The sequence below is a fragment of the Equus przewalskii genome, chromosome 26, assembly GCF_037783145.1.
Source record: "Equus przewalskii isolate Varuska chromosome 26, EquPr2, whole genome shotgun sequence".
Taxonomy (NCBI): domain Eukaryota; kingdom Metazoa; phylum Chordata; class Mammalia; order Perissodactyla; family Equidae; genus Equus; species Equus przewalskii.
In genome coordinates, this window is record NC_091856.1 from 23,011,686 (window position 1) to 23,031,567 (window position 19,882).

General features: G+C 42.2%; 1 protein-coding gene across 1 annotated transcript in view; it reads right to left on the minus strand.

Annotated features, from left to right (window-relative positions):
• Positions 1–14,374: 14,374 nt before the first annotated feature.
• BRINP1 (BMP/retinoic acid inducible neural specific 1) overlaps positions 14,375–19,882 on the minus strand; it is a 171,947-nt gene continuing 166,439 nt past the window's right edge. The window contains exon 8 of the mRNA XM_008519176.2: positions 14,375–15,951. Within this exon, the coding sequence (XP_008517398.1) occupies positions 14,811–15,951 (1,141 nt within the window). The 3' untranslated portion in view covers positions 14,375–14,810. The remainder of the gene's footprint in view (positions 15,952–19,882) is intronic.

The window sequence follows — 19,882 nt, forward strand, 5'->3', positions numbered from 1 at the left end:
TTGGTGTCCGAGGTTTTTATTGGGGATCAGTTATGTGGGTATGCAGTATCTGTGTGACTGACCTCAGCTACTCTGACTCCAGGTCCACAAGGCAAATACAAGCATTCACTGTCAATCACATTTATTAGCTTGGACTCTCTGGTCAAACTAGTGCACCACGGCCTAAGGCAGTAGGCACACAAAAACACTCTTATCAGGTAGAAGATTCCAAGGACTCAGAGCTTATGTCCCGGGAGTTGGCCAACAGCCAGTCTGGAAGATAGGCCTTTCTTGGAACTGTGCATAGTTTGAGCAACCCAGCTCTGCTAAATTCATCCTTTCTTGCATAACGGTCAATCATAAAGTATGTACTCATCTATAAGGTTAGGTTTCTTAATATAATGGAAAAGTACTGATAAGATAAGAGGTCTCTATCTCAACCAGAAGACTGCTCCACTAAAGAATATTGTGAAAGTTTTCTGATTGGGAAAGATCCATTATTTCCTTTTGAGACAGCAAGGCATCTAAGTACAGCACATAGTTGGTGCTCAAGATTTGCCAGATGAAAGAAGGAATGAGTGATTTCAATAACATGAGCTTGGGTGTTAAGAGAGAGAGCTGGTGTGAATCCTGCTCTTCCAAAGTCCCAAAGCCAAAGACATTTTCTGAGATGCAGTTTCCTCTTCTGTAAAATGAAGAGGTCTATGCCTATCTTTCTTTCAGCGTCTTTTGGAGAATTAGAGATATGAACATTCAGCTCAATGCCAGGCACATAAGTAATAAAATGGCCCTGCTTCATAAGGCACAGTCAGAAGTCAATCCATCCTAGGGAGGCCCACTTCTTACCTACGACTTTATCCCTCATGTGCTGAACTGGCAGCAAAACAAACCAAGGAGGGGCCAGTCTGGTGGCATATTGGTTAAGAACACGTACTCTGCATTGGTGGCCTGGGGTTCCCAGGTTCGGATCTTTGGTGTGACCTAACACCACTCATCAAGCCGTACTGTGGCAGCATCCCACATAAAATAGAGGACGATTGGCACAGGTCTTAGCTCAATGACAATCTTCCTCAAGCAAAAAGAGGAAGATTGGCAATAGATGTTAGCTCAGGCTCAATCTTCTTTACAAAAAAAAAAAAAAAAAAAAAAGGAAAGATTTAAATAAGAAAATCATCATGCCAGACCTTTGCTCTGGCAAACGTGAGAAATGTGCCATGATTCAATTATGAGCATCTTCTAATACAACAGGATTCTTGCTTTCTACACTCAGCATGATGTCCCCATTCAATTTGCTTCTTATCAGATGTCAGAAAAGCACATATTAAGACTTCAAAATGTTTTTTTAAAATCAGCTTATTAGAGAGTTCCACATACAATAAAACTGTTATACGGCACCAAATCCCAGCTGCTGTGAAATGTTCCTTGCAACAAGACAGATTTAGGTCAGTGTCATTAGTGAACATCCAGATTGATGTTGCCAGCTTGATGATTACAGAAGATGGCAAATTCCCTTCGAAAGGGGACAGAGGGAAAGAGGATTTGTCATACTAGATCATTTTGCCCATCCGTTGGCCTGACCCAGGCAGAATCTTGAACCGGATGCTTCTGGAGAAAGGATGTGAATATCTACATAGACTTTGAGCAGAACACTGAAATGGAAGTCAAATGTTTTCATTCTTGCCTTGTTGTGGACTGAATGTATTCAATGTTTGAGGGCCCCCACCCTCAAACAATTCAAATTTTGAAACCCTACAACTCAATGTGCTGGTATTTAGAGGTGAGGCCTTTGGTAGGTAATTAGATTTAGATGAAGACGTAAGGTAGAGCCCCTAGAATGGGATTAGTGTCCTTGCAAGAGGAGGAAGAGTCTGGAGCTCTCACTCTCCTCCACGTGAAGACACAACAAGAAGACCGCCATCTGTAAACCAAGAAGAAGGTGCTCACCAGGAACTGAATTGCTTGCACCATGATCTTGGACTTTCTCGGCCTCCAGAAATGTGAACAATAAATATTCGTTATTTAAGCCCCTTAGTTTAGGGTATTTTGTTTTAGAAGCCCAAATTGACTAAGCCACTTTGTGTCTGCCAGTGACATGCTGTGTGAACTTGGCTAGGTCTCTATTATGGCTCTGGGCCTCTGTGCATGTCTGAAACGAAGAAAATAGCATATAGGTAGTCCAATTTTTTCATTCAACAAATACTTGCTGAGCACACACCTGGTGCCAGGTGCTATGCTAGTACAAGAGATGCAACAGAGATCAAGACAAATATGTTCCTATGCTAATACTGTGACTTCGTAACTGTCCTACCCACTTAAATATAATAGAGATTAATTAATCCCATAATATACAGATACTAGAAATGTTATATTTCTTTATTTTTACATTGTATGTTTCTAAGTTGTTACCTACCTGATTAGCAGGTAGCAGGATGACCATCACACCCATTAGTGAAATTCACTCCAATCCTCTCTTAGATACTACAATAATCCTACACACAGATGGTCCCAGGAAAATGAGACAAAGACTTGGTCGTTGGTCTCTAATGACCATTACCTTGCAACTGTTCCTGGAGATGCTGTGGAGTAATCCTGCATGCTTCTTCTGCAGAGGGTCACACTGAGATCACTCTGAAAACCTCAAGGTCTTCACAAGGTGACCTGGATACTTCCCTCAAGGCCGCACACTGTGTATCCATTCTCCAAAGCGTCCAGGCCAGCAGTTGCCTCAAAGATCCAGTTCCCCATGGGGAAGGAAGATGCAGGCTCATTTTTAGGAATCCAAGCTGCTATGTCATCTCCCAAAGAGCCAGTTCTCTCTTCTGATTCAAGTACTTGTCTCTCTCCACCTACCTCCACAGTGACTACAGCCTGATTCTTTGATGTGCCACTGTAACAGTTTGCTAGGGCTGCCGTAACTAAATACCACAAAAAAGGTGGCTTAGACCACAGAAATTTGTTGTCTTATAGTTCTGGAGGCTAGAATTCCAAGATCAACGAGTCAGCCGATTCGGTTTCTTCTGGGGCCTCTCTCCTTGGCCTGCAGGTGGCCATCTTCTTGCTGTGTCCTCACAAGGTCTTTCCTCTGTGTACACACATCACTGGTGTCTCTTTGTGTGTCTAAATTTCTTTTTCTTTTAGAGACTTCAGTCAGATTGAATTAGGGCTCACCCAGCAGCCTCATTTTAACTTAAACACCTCTTTAAAGATCTTATGTCCAAATACAGTCACATTCTGAGGTACTGGAGGGGTGGAAGTTCCACTTACACATTTTGAGGGACATAAGTCAGCACCTAACGGCCTTAATCACAATCAACTAGTCTTAAGATGCCATTCGTCTAGACTAAGATGAGAATGGTATCTGTGGACTTGTGAAATGCAGCCATTCTGCTAACCTCCCCAAATGGAGTCTTTTGCAGGATAGCCTCGGAAACCAAAGGAGCTGCTGGCCTTTCTCAAAGGTTGAGAGGAGCCCTTAGAGAACAAACGCTGCATTTTGTGGGTGGTATGTGTGAACATACCAAAAGGACAGTGATGATGGATGGTTACTTCTTGTTCATTTATGTTAAGCCTGTATTCAATAAATCAAGACATAGTTGATCTTTTAATTGGGATATTCTGCTTCACTAACAATAATTATTAATAATAACAACTAATATTTATCTTGTGTTTACTATGTACCTGGTACTTTTTACACATATCGCCTTCGATCCTCCAGTCTTAGGAAGTCATTGTAAAGATCAAAACAAGAAATGTAAGCTGATAATGCCCTTTCAGGGGAAGATTAGAGAGGAATAAATATTTATTTTGCTCCTACTATGTGCAAGGTGCTATTCTAGATATTTTCTCTCCACAGTCTCTTTTAACCTTCATAACAGCTCTATGAGGTGCATGTTAACATCTTCACATAAAGATGATGAAACCAGGCACAGAGAGATGAGCTAACTTGCCACACAGTGAGTCTTGGTGTAGGCCAGGGTCCACCCTCAAGGTAAGATGACTCCATAGTTTGTGCCCTTAACCACTATTCTAAAGAGACAGGTAGACCAGGTGGATTTCTTACATCAGCACTAGACTGATCAGAACTTGACAGGAGAAACCTCCTTTGGAGTAGATCAGTTCTTGGGCAAGCAGTTGGTTCAGACACAGCTGCTGCAGGCTATGAGAAGATGATCACTTAGTGAACTTTATCTGGTATCGGCAAGATGAAGGAAACAGTCGTGAGGGATGGAGAGGTAGTCCAATCAGACAACATCAGGGGGAGCCATAATGGTATATGGGGAGGGCCAAGGGGGTCAAATCCTGTGGCTGAGAGTCTTACAACAAGCAAAATCAGAAGGGGAGGCAGGTAAATGGATGATACATGAGCTCAGATTTAAAAGAAAGACACCACAAAATATGGAAGGAGTGTCAATTTGCCCCCTTCTACCACCAAAAAAAAAAATTGCAAGGTGTCTTTTCTTCAGGGACAGGGGAAGGTGGCAGAAGATCAAGCCAGGACTTCAAGATACCAGTACGAGGATACAAGCACAGAGTAGGATTAGCAGAAGGGTTGACTGGATGCTCATACAGTTCATCACATTGTCATACTTGAAATTCTGCAATTCCTGCCAGTTGCTCTTAGGATAACGTTCAGAATTCTCATATGAGTTGCAAGACCCTTCATTGTAAGACTACACAATACTCGTAGCTTCTGCTCCTATTCCTTCCTATCCTCATCCCCAATTTATTCTCTCCTTTCTTCTCTTTTTCTCTCTTTCCCTCTTCCCTTTTCTGTTTCTCATCTCCAGCTGAACTGGACCATTGCAAGAACTCTTTACTCTGCATGGAACAGTTTTCCCTACCTCTCTCTGTTAAACTCTGACTTATCATTCAATACTCTTACTAAACATCAGAACTCCCTGTGCCTTCCATGAACTCCCCCCTTCCTTGTCCAATCTAGATTAGGAAACCATGCTGTATACTCCCATGGCATCTTATACTTCCCCCTCCTTATCACACTTCAAAATTAATGCTCATCTTCCTCTAAAGTGCAAACTCCTCAAAATATCTTTGAAAGCGTGAATACAAACTCTAACACCTTCAATCCCTCCTAATTAAGGACAATATTTTCTCCAGATCTTACTTTGAGATTGAACTTGTAAGTGGTAATAAAGTGGCTGCAGCCATTGGGAGAGGTGGCCTACGTGAGCTGGGAACAGGACATGTCCTGCTGGCCTCAATTGCCACATCAACATTCAATGAAGCGCTCACCAAGTCCTTGACTTGGCAAATCTTTCTTAGCACATTGCGTTCCTGCAGGGTTTGAAAGAAACAAAAAATACTCTCTTTGTATTTTTCCACTAACTTAGACTGAGTATTTTCCCGTTTACCTGCCTTCTGCTCAACCTAAGCTCGCGGAAGACTCTCCTCTCAGGTGCTTCCAATTTGCAGGTGTCCCTTTTGCTGTAGGCCAGGTTTTAAGAGAAAGTTTGGTCCTGTTCAAGACTGCAGTAGCAGCCCTTAATGCACGAGCACAGAACTCTCTCTTCTGCTCCTGGCTGGGTTGCTAAGCAACATCCCTGCTTGCCTAGAAATGGGGTGAGGCTGTACCAGGCTTTGTCAGAGAGGACACTGGGAACAGTTACTTGGAGCTTCTTCTCTACATTATGTCCCTTACAAACTCAATATTTCATTCTCCCTTTTCCTGATTCCATTTTTATCATTTAAAAATGATATCTCTTCTGATAGTACCCTGACCCTATTTGGGTTTTAAATACACGTGTTGCCATTAGTCACCTGTGAACTTTTGGAAGATAGGGATTCGTCTAACTCTTCCATTCAGTTCCTGTTCTGTAGAAGATTCCAGAGGAATTTCCAGGGGAAGCCAAGGGGCATAATGAGGCCATGATTTCAAGCCCCAGTGTTGAGTCATGCCTGCCTGGTCCAAGGGATAACAAAAGCTAGTTTTTATCAAGTACATGCTATTTACCTAGGCAGGCCCCTATCTGCACTAACTCACCTAAGGGGTGGAAATCTGGCAAAAGAAACAACCTCATGGCAACCTGATGAAGTGGGAGTTGTTATTTTCCCCATGTGACAGATGAAGAAACTGAGGTTCACAGAGGTTAAGTAACTTTCCAAGGTCACAGAGTTTGTAAAGGAAACCAAGAATTGAACCCCTTCAGGCCCTAGATCTCATGTTGCTAACCAACTCCATCTTACTGCTTCATTTTATGCTAAATAAGTCACTTGTAAAACTGAACTGAAGTTACCAGACTTTTCTGGTGCCCTAGTTTCCTCACCTGTATGATGTAAATAATAGCCACTCTCTCTTAGGGGTTTATGAGGATTGAATTAGATACTTGTTAATTACCTGGGCCATCACAGAGGCTCAGTAAACATTATGTGCCTTCTTTCCGTCTTCTTTAAATCTGTGCTGAATCCCATTTCCTAAGACCTGGCTAACCTTACAAGATTAGAAGACGAAATATTCATTTATATTCCCCTTTTCCATAGACATCGCTTGAGAAGATACATATAGAAGTGATGTTTTTTGTAAACATTTAAAACCCCTCATCATGATATATTTGATACATTGATTCATTCTTCCTTTCCGTCAATGAAGTCTTTGTGCCACTGTGAGAGAAAGAAACTTGCTTTGCATCCCATGGCCAAGGATGAGAATTCTGGGACTTCTGGGATAGGGGAGATGCAAATACTTTGAGAAAGTTAGATGACAGCAGGAAGCTGAACTAGCAACAATGAGGATATCTTCATAGAACCCCACCTACAGTCTACAGAAATCGTTCTACATCCTCTCCATTCATTCTAAAGATCCCCTCCAACTATGGGGATCTACATTGGATGGGCCTGGGGGGTTTTCAGGAACCTTGGATCAGACTGGTTCCAGCTCCACCCACTATGTGAAAGGTAGGAATTGGCCCAGCCGGAGATCAAAGGCCTCTTCTTTGTATGATAGCTGCAGGGAAAAGACTAAGGTTTTCATCCTCTGCTCACCACCTGCCCAATTTATTTCCTCAGCGCTGCTCTTTCCCAGAGAAAAGAGAGGTACAAGTCAATAGCGCTCTGCCCAAAGAGGTGGTGGCCTTGCCTGGAGCCAGACGGCTTCCTTGAGGTGTTTGAGAAAGAGTAAGAAATGCGTCTAGACTCCGAGCCAGATCCTGCTCTTCCGGATGGAAAATCCGTCCCAGACAGCTCATTCCTCCAGGGCCCCGGCTGAAGCTCTGTGATTCCAGGTGTCAGTACGTTTAACACTATCTGGATATACTTGCCTCTAGCTCACAGAGGAATTTAATGGTTCTGTATTAAAGAAGTGGTGCCAGGTGCCTTTTAAGGTCTGAGTTATTCTTAGAGACAGCTTTTTTAGATCACTTATTTGCACTTTTCTGGAGAAGCTGTGTGGCATAGTTACCAGACTTGTTTTTGGAGACTAACAGATCATAATTTGATAACTAGCTGTGTAGACAAAGACACGCTCTTTCATCTTTCTAAGACTCAGTTTCTTCATGTGTAAACTAAAGTGATAATTAGACCCACCTCATTGGGTTGCCATGAATTTAAATGAGATAACTGGCATCAAATTCTGACTGTAGTGCTTGGCCCATAAAATGAGCTCAACTGATTTTAGCTATTATTACTAAGATTATTAATTTGCATATGTATCTAAATTATACTTTTATTTATGTCACTTATTTAACAAACAGGCTTCCTGTATACTAGTCTCTGTTCTAGGCTCTTTAAATGTACGTTCCTGTGCCACATAATGACGTTTCAATTAACAACAGACTGCACATATGAAGGTGGTACCATAAGATTAGTACCATCTAGCCTAGGTTTGTAGTAGGCTATACCATCGAGGTTTGTGTAAGGACACTCTATGATGTTCGCACAATGATGAAATTGCCCAACAACACATTTCTCAGAACGTATCCCCATCATTAAGTGACGCATGCCTGTGCTTATTTCTCATAACAAGCATATTAGAGAGGACTTATTAAGAGCCTCATTTTTACAGAAGAAGAAATTGAAGCACAGAGAGTTTACATACCTCAGTCAAGGCACATAGGTAGTAAGTAGTCAAGCTCTAATCATTGTCTCTTGTCTCCAGAACTATACTCTAGCCACAGCACTATGTTGACAGTTATTTTCTCATATCAGGAATAATGCTGAATGTGATGGTTACATCACTAACCTGGGAATTTAAGTTCTAATCCTGGTTGTGTAGGTGCCTAATAATTCAGGAAAACCCAGCTCCTGGGTCTAGGCTTTAAGCTAAGCATCCTTTTGCACACTAAAACAATATTAGGTGATGTTATTATTAATTTATAATTATGTGTTGCGCAATTAACACCATATAATTAACAGTGCCTTGGCAGTGTTTATAATCATCTAATTTATAAGAACATTATAATTTCCTCATTTGTGCAAGCCTATGGTAAAGTCAGAGCAATCTTCGGTCCCTGGTTAAGGCTTGGAGGGATCACTTGACAGGGAAAGCACAGCCATCCCGGTGATACCAATATGAAAATTTAGATCTGCACTTTGGGTAGACCTTCTTTCTCCTTATCATAATCTCTGAAACTTTTATTTAACTTTTTTATCAAAGCCATTTTCTTCCTGGGGTAAAGGGCTCCACTGAGAAGTTGTACTGAGACTGTGAAACCTTGACAGGGGAGAAGCTCCTTGTTCATTCTTAGGGAAATATTGACCCTTGTGTGGAGCCAACACAGTTTTGGTGGACACCTACCAAGCAAGGACGTTTGGGACTGGAGGTCTGATACTCAACTCAAAAAGCAACTCAACTTGTGATTCATGAAGCTCATTTGTTTATTCCAAACTATTAAATGGAGGTTTTTCTTTTACTGATTAACAGTGTTATAGACTGAATATTTGTGTCCTCTGTCCCCAATTCATATGTTGAAATCCTGACCCCCAAGGTGATAGTATTAGGAGGTAGGGAGGTAATTAGGTCATGAGGGTGGAACCCTCATGAATGGGATTTGTAACCTTAGAAAAGATCCAAGAAAGCTCTTTTGCCCCTTCTGCCGTGTGAGGATATCATGGGTAGATGGCTCTCTGTGAACCAGGAAGTGGACCCTCACCAGATACCAAATCTGCCAGTGCCTTGATCTTGGACTTCCCAGCTTCTAGAACTGTGAGAAATAAATTTTTGTTGTCTAAGCCACCAAGTCTATGGTATTTTTGTTACAGCAGACTGAGTTGACTAGGACAAATACTCTCTCCTTTAAACTTCGTGTACTGGTGAACTACATAGACTCTGTATCTACTGATGAAGCAATACTTATCAATGCAGCCTTGATCATCCTTTGACCAAGCTCATTACTTTCTGGTTTAGAGAACTTTTTTTTTAGTTAGCACTTACAAAGAATATACCTACCTAAGAAATGTGGGATTTAGTATATGTTGAGATTGTTCAAGTGACCATAACTGCCATTTCCATCAAGAACTTTATCTGTATATTAAAAACTGCCTTCCCTGAGGGCAGGACTCAGCTATATAAATTATATTAACTTGATATGTGATCCTAGGCCAAAATATGCTTGAGAGAGTGAAAAGGGAACTAAACTTATACTCAGTATTCAAAACTTGTGGGATAATTTCGGGTATACCTCCTTATCTCTGAAAGTTCAAGTTTTAAATTTTGTAAAACAGAGATTCAGAGATTCTTTCAAAAGGCTTGTAGAATTCCAGAATGTTCCAGAAAGGTTGTTAAGGGATCTATGAAATATTTTTCAAAAGTGTATTTGAAGGTACATTTTTATTGAGAAAGAGCCCACAGCTTTCAAATTTCTCAAAGAGATCAATAATTCCTCCCAAAAGTTACTATACAACTTTTTTTTTTTTGAGGAAGATTAGCCCTGAGCTAACATCTGCCGCCAATCCTCCTCTTTTTTGCTGAGGAAGCCTGGCCCTGATCTAACATCCTTGCCCATCTTCCTCTACTTTATATGTGGGACGCCTACCACAGCATGGCTTGCCCAGCAGTGCCATGTCCACACCCAGGATCCGAACCAGCAAACCCCAGGCCACCAAAACGGAATGTGTGAACTTAACTGCTGCACCACCGGGCCAGCCCCTACTATACAACTTTTGAGGTGATTTCCCTCCCATTGATTTGTAGCTATCCCATTCCATTCCCTGCATCCATCTTGATTTGTGAGTTTGTGAAAAGGCAAGGAACGTTCCAAACCAAAGTAGTCAGAGAAGGTGCCATATGCCTTGACTCGGAATGCTTACACTCAGGTCTGATATTGAAAAGTAAGGAATGGTCTTACACTTGTAACTGCAGGCCCTGATAATGATTTCAAGTGAGGGGAATATTGAGAAAGGAGACTTCACTCAGGTAACCTCTTCCTTGTAGGTTTTTAGGGTTGGCAGGGCTGGAGCCACCGAGATGATTCAGTTCTCAGGAAGAGGGATCTCTGCTCAGCCTGAGCTCGTTCTTACCACCCAAGCATTTGCATTGATCCTGCACTGTAAAAATGCTTATATATAAAATTTTAGTGACATAAGGGAAAAAATAGAGAGAGGGAGAGCGAGAGAGAAGAACCTATGCATGTGAGTTTGTGTAGATTATTAGTTTATTGGTTTAAATGTCATGGGGCTGATTCTTGATTCTTGTCTGGGAGTTTGGGCTAGGCAATCTTCCGCTTTGATATTGTGAAAAGGAAGCTATAATTATGGTCAGTATTCAAAACTTGTAGAATAACTTTGGATATAACTCTTCATCTCTGAAGGCTGAAGTTTTACAGGTCTTTAATGACCACTGTAAACCCTACAAGTCTACGGTTCTGTGCGTCCACACCTCTCCACTTTCCCTTCTAAAGTGACCATCATTAACCCTAATGTATTGCCCCTTAAAGGCTATTTTGACTGCTATTAGCAGTGCTACAGCAGCTTCCTTTTAGTTGATGTTGTGTAGTATACCTTGTATTTTCAACCTTTTTTTCTCTTTGTTTTTGAAATTTATAACTTGTAGTCTGATCACCTGTTTTTAATGACCAGTTTTGTCCAATTATATTTATTGTGATTATTTGTGTAATAATTTTTGTTATTACGTCTTTTATGTATCCAGTTATTTTAAATATTTTGTTTTTCTGCCTTCTTTTTAATTTTAAAAATGTTCCCCTATTAATTTGAAAGTTTTACAATCTATATCTATCATTTACTCCTCACCCTTTGACTCTATGATCTCTTCCTCTAATCATTTATCACCATCTAGTGGATCCATATTATTCTTACTTTCTTTCCACAGAAGAGAGAATAGAAGAAAATGTTCATCATTGAGATAATTTTATCAGCATAGACAACCCAACAATATACTCCACATTTAAAAATATACTCTTGGAGTTGGATAACCCCAAGGCCTCTTTCCTTCTATTGTGTCCATTTGTTTTACTTCTCAATCTTTCTTTCAATTTGTGACATATAGTGTCTGTGCTACTAAGATTTTAATCACCGAAGGGAGCCTTTCTGTTAGTGTGCCCTCTTCTTGCCCTCTCCTTTGAAGGGGGCAGATAGGCCAGGGTCCAGAATTTGCCAATGATTTTATTTGATAGCTAATTAATGGCCTTCTGTGGTTTCCATGGTAATGCCACGCTTTGCTGCCAGGCCTTATCCAAATGGGCATTCTGTTCACTCTTTCGCCTTAGCATCAGCATATTAATCAGACACCATAGGTCCTTGGTTGCTGCATCAAATCGGTAAGACACTAATTGAATTAAAATCTCACTTGAAGGCTTCAGGCTTCTCTTCCTCCCAGCTGGAGGGAAACCTTGTTAGCTCAAAGGACCAGACCCAAGCAGGAGACATTTGGAAATCCATGGAGCTTTGTGTCCTTTTATAGCAAAGTATTTTCTTTTCAACTTTGAATAAATATTTTGATGTCTGAATCTTTCTCACTCCTTGAAAATGTCTCTATTTCCCTTTCCTTTCCAATCATTAGGCATTGCTGCATTCTCTTCTTGACACGAAGTGACAGTATTTTCCAGGTGAAGGGAAGAGGCCTTTCACACACACACACAGACACACACACAGTTGGTGAAGTCTGAGGAAGAATTCTGGTTGAAGACCCTAATTGAATTGTGATAAGTATTCGGTAGCAAAACGCATATTAAGATTGCCTAGCAATCTGTAAAGTGCTATGCAAATGCCAGGGGTTATTACATTACGAGTCTTGGGAAGTACTTAGAAGGTAAAGACGTAAAGAAAAATGGCAGAGAGGTTAACTGAGAGATGACTAGTCTTAAATTCCTTCTTCAGGTCACAAAGATTATGGATGATTACTTCAACTTCTCATATAGAGTCAAAATCCTCACTACCCTTGGTCAGCTTACCATTTAAAATGACACCTTTTTAAAGCTATTATTTTAACTGACTCTCAAAGACACCATGCATATTTATACCTTTTTGGTTTTCATTCTTTATTTCTTCGGCCCTTCTGCTCCTAGCTTCTTGCCCAAGTTATTCATTTTTCAACACTCAGAATGAACCTGCCCATCTAAAGCCTTTACGAATCCCATGAACAGAGTTAATAACTTCTTCAGGACTCCTCTCTCTGTGCCTGACCCCACAATAGCACTCATCATGGCATACTGTAATTATTGTTTTTTTTTTTGTAATTGGTTCAGATGTCTGTCTTTTTCATTAGTTTGTGAGTAGTACAAAAGCATGGACCACTTCCTTACAAATCTTTCTTTTTCTGACATGCCCCATTCATCTACTAGGTATTGAAGAGATGTTTAACGATTTACTGACCTTCTGCAAAATCTTGTGCTTGATGAAAAGCTGCAATGTGACCTCTGGCATGAAGGATTTCCAACACAAATGGACACCAGATCCTCTCAAAATCTGAGATCCCAAAAACTAGGTTAGTGGGAAGTGCATATTAACTGTTAAATATGGTATAAAAATAAATATTAACTCATACTAAAACCTGGAACATTGAAGGTGGAATTTACCACTATGGAAAAAAAAAGAACACTGTCCCCTCATACACTTAAATAAACTAGATAATTCTTTGCCTCTTATGCACTGAAGCTCCCTCCTCCTTCTTTCATGTTAAAATAAACTACACTGGGGATGGCGTTCTGTTTGAATTATATTATCATAGACTCTAGTGACATTTGAGATATCTCTTTGTAGTTTATATAGGATAGCATTGCCAGGAGAGAGAAATGTACACTTCAGAACTGGAATCAGTGGGTGAAAGGTAACCAAAAGTTTGTCAAACTACGGAAGGACTATCTAGTAATCAGATCTGTTCTATAACCAAGCTGGAATGGGCACTATTGCTCCTTTTCTGTAAGAGAATTATCCAAAGAATGTGGAAGACAGAGCTAATTAGCTTCCAATCCCTGGGATGGTCCAGTCGGCAAACAGTGTGATCCTCCTAAGATGCTAAAGAGGAGATTTGCTCTGGGCAGAAGTTTAGACCAGAAGAGTTCTATTTTCTCTTCTAACCCTGAAATTTGTGATCCTGTTTCTCTGCCAATAGAGAAATGAAGATCTGGATACTCGGAAGCACCTCTAACAAGTACCACTTTCGCAAAAAGATAAATGCCGAGTGCCTGGAGACTAAGGAGTGATGTCTGCCCCAATCCTCAACAGGAGTGCTTTGAAATGAGTTTTCTTTCTTGTTTCTCCTTCAGTGTAACCCCCAAGTCCCCGCCAAGGCATCTCAGCTTTCATAGATGTCAAAAAAATGGCAGTGTTAGTTTATTTTCGTGTGTGTGCCTGTGTGTATATTCTGAGTTAATCAAAAGATAATTTTTATATATTTGGGGATGTCAGCCTGGAAGACCAATGCACTATTTAAACCTGCCCTATTTTATTTTATTTTGGTTATTGATTTTTATTCAAACTAAAACTTTAATATGCAAAGCATTTCTAAGGAATCAGACACCATTTCTCTTTTGAGAAAGTAAGTGAAAGGGGTTGCTTGGTTAAAAGAAAAATAACTATCAAAACAACCCGAGACTGAAAAACACTTCGTTCCTTGGCACTTTAGTTGGAAGAGAAAACACAAAAGTGGCCAGTGTGATTTAGAAAGAGCACTGCCTAGGGAGTCAGAAGGAGGAGTTCAAATCCTTATTCTGGCAGTTACTCTGTATGTAGCCAGCGGCATGATATTTCTCTCTGAGCCTATTTCCTAAACTAAATCATGAGGTTTGAGGAGCTGATATCAAGGTTCCTTATTGTTTTAACACCCATATGTGAATGCCTCCCCATCCCCCAAACCCATCTATTGTCCAGCTTCAATTAGCTTCAGTTTATCCAGAATGAAAGGAGCTAGCACTGTCATTGCATCCCCACCCTCATGTGAGAATGAGTCAAAAGAACCACAAGTAATTAAGCATAAAAAGGGAAGAAATCATAACCGAAGAAATATCTTCTTTATCTATGTCCATTTCCTCCCACAAGGAAACATGGCAGTGTCGGTTGTACATTACATATATCTCTTTCTTTTTAGTGTTTAATCTTAGCACCTGCACAGCAGAGATCTTTACAATTCATTGCATATGCTCTCCCCCATCTCCCCCCTCGATACAGCACCTGAGGCCTAAGAAGCAATTCCCTCCAAGCTCCTCAAAAGGCTGAGACCCTTCTTCATGACAGAGTATAGAATAACAAACATGCCCAACGGTTTTATACAGTTGCTAGAACGTTTTAGCTTCCAACGAATGAAGATTTTCCTCCTTTTCTTTGAATATTAATTACATTTTACAAATTTATGTTTGTTTTGCTTTGCTTTGTTTTGTTCTGTTCTGTTTGTACAACAAAAGGGAAAGTCCATGGCAAGGAGTCCCAGGTTAACAGAGTTTGGCTGTCATCTGGTCCGACTGTTTGAGGATCTCCGTGTTGTAGAGGTCCAAGGCGTGGTTCACCCTGATGATCTCGCTGTTGGTCAGTTTCAGGCGGTGTTTCAGCATACACGAGAACAAGTCCAGCTGGGGTTTCCCTGGGGCCACAGGAGGGGCCAGGCGATTAATTCGGTCCCGAATATCCAACAGGAGGAGCATCACGGACGAAGAGGAATAGAACTGGCCACCTTGTGTGTAGGACTGGTTGACCTGCTGCACTGCACTGCGAAGGAGGTCAGCGTTGAACCTCAGGCTGTATCCGAACACCTGCACATCAGAGATCTTGATGTAGAACTGCCTCTTGGAGGGATCAGACAGGTCCACAGGGCCCTGGCCAGTCTCATTACGCAGTAAGGTAGGTAGCCGAGTCCGACTACGTAGGTAGATGTGGACCGTCTCAAAAAACGTTTTCCACCGATTGCCCAGCAAGAGAGTCCAGTTGTAGCACTGGCTGTTTTGGAGACGGATCTTCTCCCAACGCGGGTAGCCAAATTCCCCGAAGGGCATGTTCCAGCCCTCCGAGTGGCTCCCGCTGAAGGGGTTGACATAGACAAAGAACATGGGGTCCAGGCTGCTGTTGCGCATCTGGCAGATGCGCATGGACATGCCAATCACCATGTGGATGAAGTCCATACGGTTCTTGTTGCTCTTGAGAGTGAGGGACATGCGCTTGCGCCACCGGGGGTCAAAGAAGGTGTCGAGGCGGATCTCGTTGCTGATGAAGGTGGTGTGGACGTAGAGGCGCGAGTCCATCTTCTGCAACAGGTACTTCAGCTCCAGGTCCTGGAAGTCCAGGTCGGTCTCGAAGCTGATGAACTGCTCGCTCCGCTCCGAGTCCACGTTCTGTGGTTCGCAGCGACCTCGGTACAGCTTGTAGCCCTTGTTGCAGGAGCCGCAGAGCGAGATGTTGGCCAGGCTGCACATGGCACAGCTGTTGTTGCCTCCTATGATGCAGGGGATGGGGCGCTGGCACAGCGTGGTGCTACCGTGGCACACGCAGCTCCTCTGACTCTCTAGGAAGGTTCCCCAAAATCCGTTCTCATTGCAGTAGAGAAGCGACTGGACCCTTGCAAGCCACTGCTGAATTGTCCTGGGGGATAGAGGGAAAACAGAGAACATTAACCACCGTGGGTGGACTGTGAGTTGCGGTTATCCAACTGACTGCAAATTGGAGCTGGCTAAAGAATGAAAGCACTGGGTAGAATAGTTATAACAGGAAGGGCACTGAATAGAAATTACAAGACCTACATTGTAGTGCCTTGTAATGCCACAGACCAGCTGTATGGCATCGCACTTTTCCCTTCTAATGTTCAATGCCCTCACCTATAAAGTGAAGGGGTTGGAGAAAATGTTCTGTGAGGTCCTTCTAGCTCTATGCTTCCATTACACATTAGCTCCAAAGAAGTTTGATTCAGGAAATTGTGTCTAAACTCACACACCCCAGCTGGATGACAACAGATTGTAAAAAATCAGCAGTAGAGAAGAACTTAGGGGTCATTTCTTTTAACTTGAATCAGATGTTTCAACCCCCTTTGCAGATTCTTCTCATGAGGTTATATAACATCCAACAACTTCAACAAAAATAAATTATATTTTATGTTACTCCAGAGATGAAGTAGTACTTCCATATTGATAATCTTACACGATCCTCAAAGTGGCTCTTCAAAACATACAAGAAAGATGTTCTTTCCCCCATTTTTCCAGAGCTCCCAACTCTCAGTTCAGTGGAATTTCCATTTCAACGTATATCTCTAGGACCCCCTCTTCACTGCCCCTCAACACTTTTATGAATGATACCCAAGCCTGTCCTCAGATTCCAGCCACTAAAACATTCCAGTGAAGATAAATACTGGATCAAACAAGAAGCAACAGAAGAACAGGTAAAAACATGTAAGGGAGTCAGCTTAGCAGCCTCTCGTCTTTCCTCATTTCTGGGCAAGTCACCTGTTGGCCGTCTTCCATGCTACGAATAATTTCTTACACGTGTCTAGCACTTTTTTTACCCTGCACAGGGCATATTCACTCCCATTTTCTCACTTCAGCCTCACAACACCCCCCTGAAAATAGCTTGGGACTTGAGGTCAGTCAAAGATTGCATAAAATCCTAGCTGCTCCACATAGGAGCTGAGGTAATGCTGAGCAGTTTCCTTCACCTTCCTAATCATTCCTTCCACACAGGGCTGTTGTGAGGATTACATGAATATAATCTTACATTCATGTGAAAGCTTAGCCCCAAACTTGGGAGGTATTAAGGGCTCGATAAAAGTTAGCTCTTGTTATTCCTGCAAAGGGACTCTCAGCTCCATTTTATAGACATGACAGTGCAAGCTCAGAGGTGAAATGATGGGCTCAACGTCATACAATCAGTGAGTGGAGGAGTCTCCTGGCTCATTGCTATGGCTTTTTTCATTATGTGTCAAGCAAGAGTCAAGAAAGCCTCTCTTAAGGCTGGAAGGTGCTCTGGTAATGTTGATGTGATGATGATGATGGTGACAGTGATTCGGTATCTCCATTCTGGGAAGCTGGAAACAGAAGCCCTTTTGCATCGTAGTGCCTATGGTAGGAAGTGTTAACAATCCATCTTTTTATCCTTCTTACTACTGAGCCACAATTGCCAAGCCCAAGAGCCAAGAGGTAGGCAGTAGAGTCTAATGTGGAAAAGTGTGTGCGTTGCCCAAGCAGAACTGAGTTCAAAGCTCAGTTCTATAGCCAGGAACAAGTCACTTCATGTCTTTAAGCCTCGGTATTCATATCTAAAATGAGAATAATACAGCCCATCTATGCAGTGGGTGAAAAGATTGAGTGACATAATATATTTAAAGCATTTAGCACAGAGCCTGGCAGAGACCAATTATTGAACAGGTAATAATAATAAGTCCTCTTATCCCAGAGAATAAGCTATTCCTTTGAAGGTATTGAGACAGTCTCAGGGATTTCACTATCTCTCTGGAGTTTGAGGGAAACCATTTTGTTATATGGAACATTTGAAAATGGATACTGTTAAAACAGCTTCCCAGAATGCTTTGCTCTCAATGAGTTGCTTATCAGCTGAGAGAAAATGGAGGAATAATTAGTATGCTCCTTGAAACCGCTCTGCTTTTTTAATCCACAGAACCATCCCACCCCTGGCAATAACACCTCCCTCAAACATTCAAAATACTGTATTGAAACCCCTGGTTTCCTTGTCAATTTCCCCTCCAGGCTCCAAGGCTTGAGAGAGCAGATCCCTCCCTTCCCTGAGCATCTAGCCCAGAGCCTGGCTCTGTATGAATGTTTGCCAAATGAAGGGATGTTTGCTGAATGAATGAACGAACAAAATTAATATTTTTCTTCTTATTTTTCATTAAAAAAACTCAACTTCTGCTCTTTCCTCTGGACTGCAGTATTAGTTTTCAATACTGTCCACCCACACAGCTTCAGGCCTCTCCAGTCTCTGCTTCGTGAGACCAATCCTATTACAGCCTGGAGAACAGCAGCAGGCCCAGCCTTCAGGAAACATAGCTGGAATAATAATGAGCTATGCGGCTCCCACCTCCCAAACCAGAACATTGACTGAATATTGGCTATGAGTCATCTGATATTTTTGTGAGCTGCAGGGGCCCGCCACACGTCTCTGATTGCCAGGTTCCATCTGACGAGAGAGTCATTTCAAAATGCCTCTTTCAAATGGCCCACACTTGCCCCTGTCACTCCCTCTCCAAGTGACAGGACAGTACCCCATTTAGAGCTCCTCTGTTCCCATCTGCAAGGCATTCTATAGCCCCGTAGAGCGCCCCCTTTCTCGTGTCTCATCATTGGGACCCTTTGTCGGGACCACAGCCCCCACTCCTTGAATCAATGCCTCATTGTGGCTGAACTCTCAGCATCCTCAGTGGGGAAAATAAAAAGATGAAAGTTCCTGGTGATGCTGCAACAAGCAAAGGGGGTAGTGGCAAATTAGGATTCCAGCCCTGTCGAGCAGGAGGGATTGGGGACAGAGGGCCTCTGAGGCGCATTCGCGAGCTGCGTGGCACCTGCATCTCCTGACCTCAGAATAATCATGAGGTTGTAGGCTGTATCAAAGAAAGCATTAATGATACAGCGAGAGGACTTAGGATGAGGCGGCGTGCAGGGAGGGGTGACAGGGAGCGTGAGCCTAGGGAAAGAAGAAGAGAAAACAGAGGAGAGAGGTGGAGCACGAGGAAGTGTGATAAGAGAGGAGAAACGGCCTTGGTATTGGAGAAGATGGGGGAAGTGATGGAGCCTGACCTAAAGGAGCAGACAGGGGCAATGGAGGAGGAAGCAACTGGAGAGGGAGAATGTGATGGAATGAAATTAGAGTGGGTAGGAAAGAAATGAAGAAATTCAGCCACGCTTTCATTTGTCATAACTCACTGATTCAGGTAATGTGGACGCTGGATGGGCCATTTGAGAGCAAGTCATCCTTTTCTGAAGAGGCAGAAGGGTGACAGGGAGGGTTAGAGGTAGGGAGCAATGTTATTAGTGAGTCCTGATTCCCAAAGTCATTGCACTTTCCTTTGCTTTTTATACTTCATTTTGAGTGGAAGAGTGAAAGCAGAAAAACAAGCTTATTCTGGTTTTTCGTGTGTTTGTTCTCAACACAAGCAATTTCAGATAATGAGGAATCAGCCTCAATCAGATCAATCTCCTACACCTTCTTCATCTCCAGCCAGTGCTCTGGGGAGTCATGATTGATACTCAGAAACCCTGCCATGTTCAATGGCAGGCAGTACCTTAAACCAGCCAAGGGAATCTGTGGCTTGCAACTATTGGGCACTCACTGTATACCAGACATTGTCCTGGAGGCTCTCCTCGAGCAGCATGTATAACCATATGCATTACAGATGAAGATAATGAGGCCTTGAGAATTGGGATAAGTTGTCTGCGATCACGGAGGTTGCTCCACGTTCAAATACCAGGCTCTCTAACTCCAGCATCGTTGCACTTTCTGCTATGTACCATAATGTAAAATTTTAAAAATGAGGTAAGCAAGAAGGAAGCAGGTCACAAGAAAAGAAATA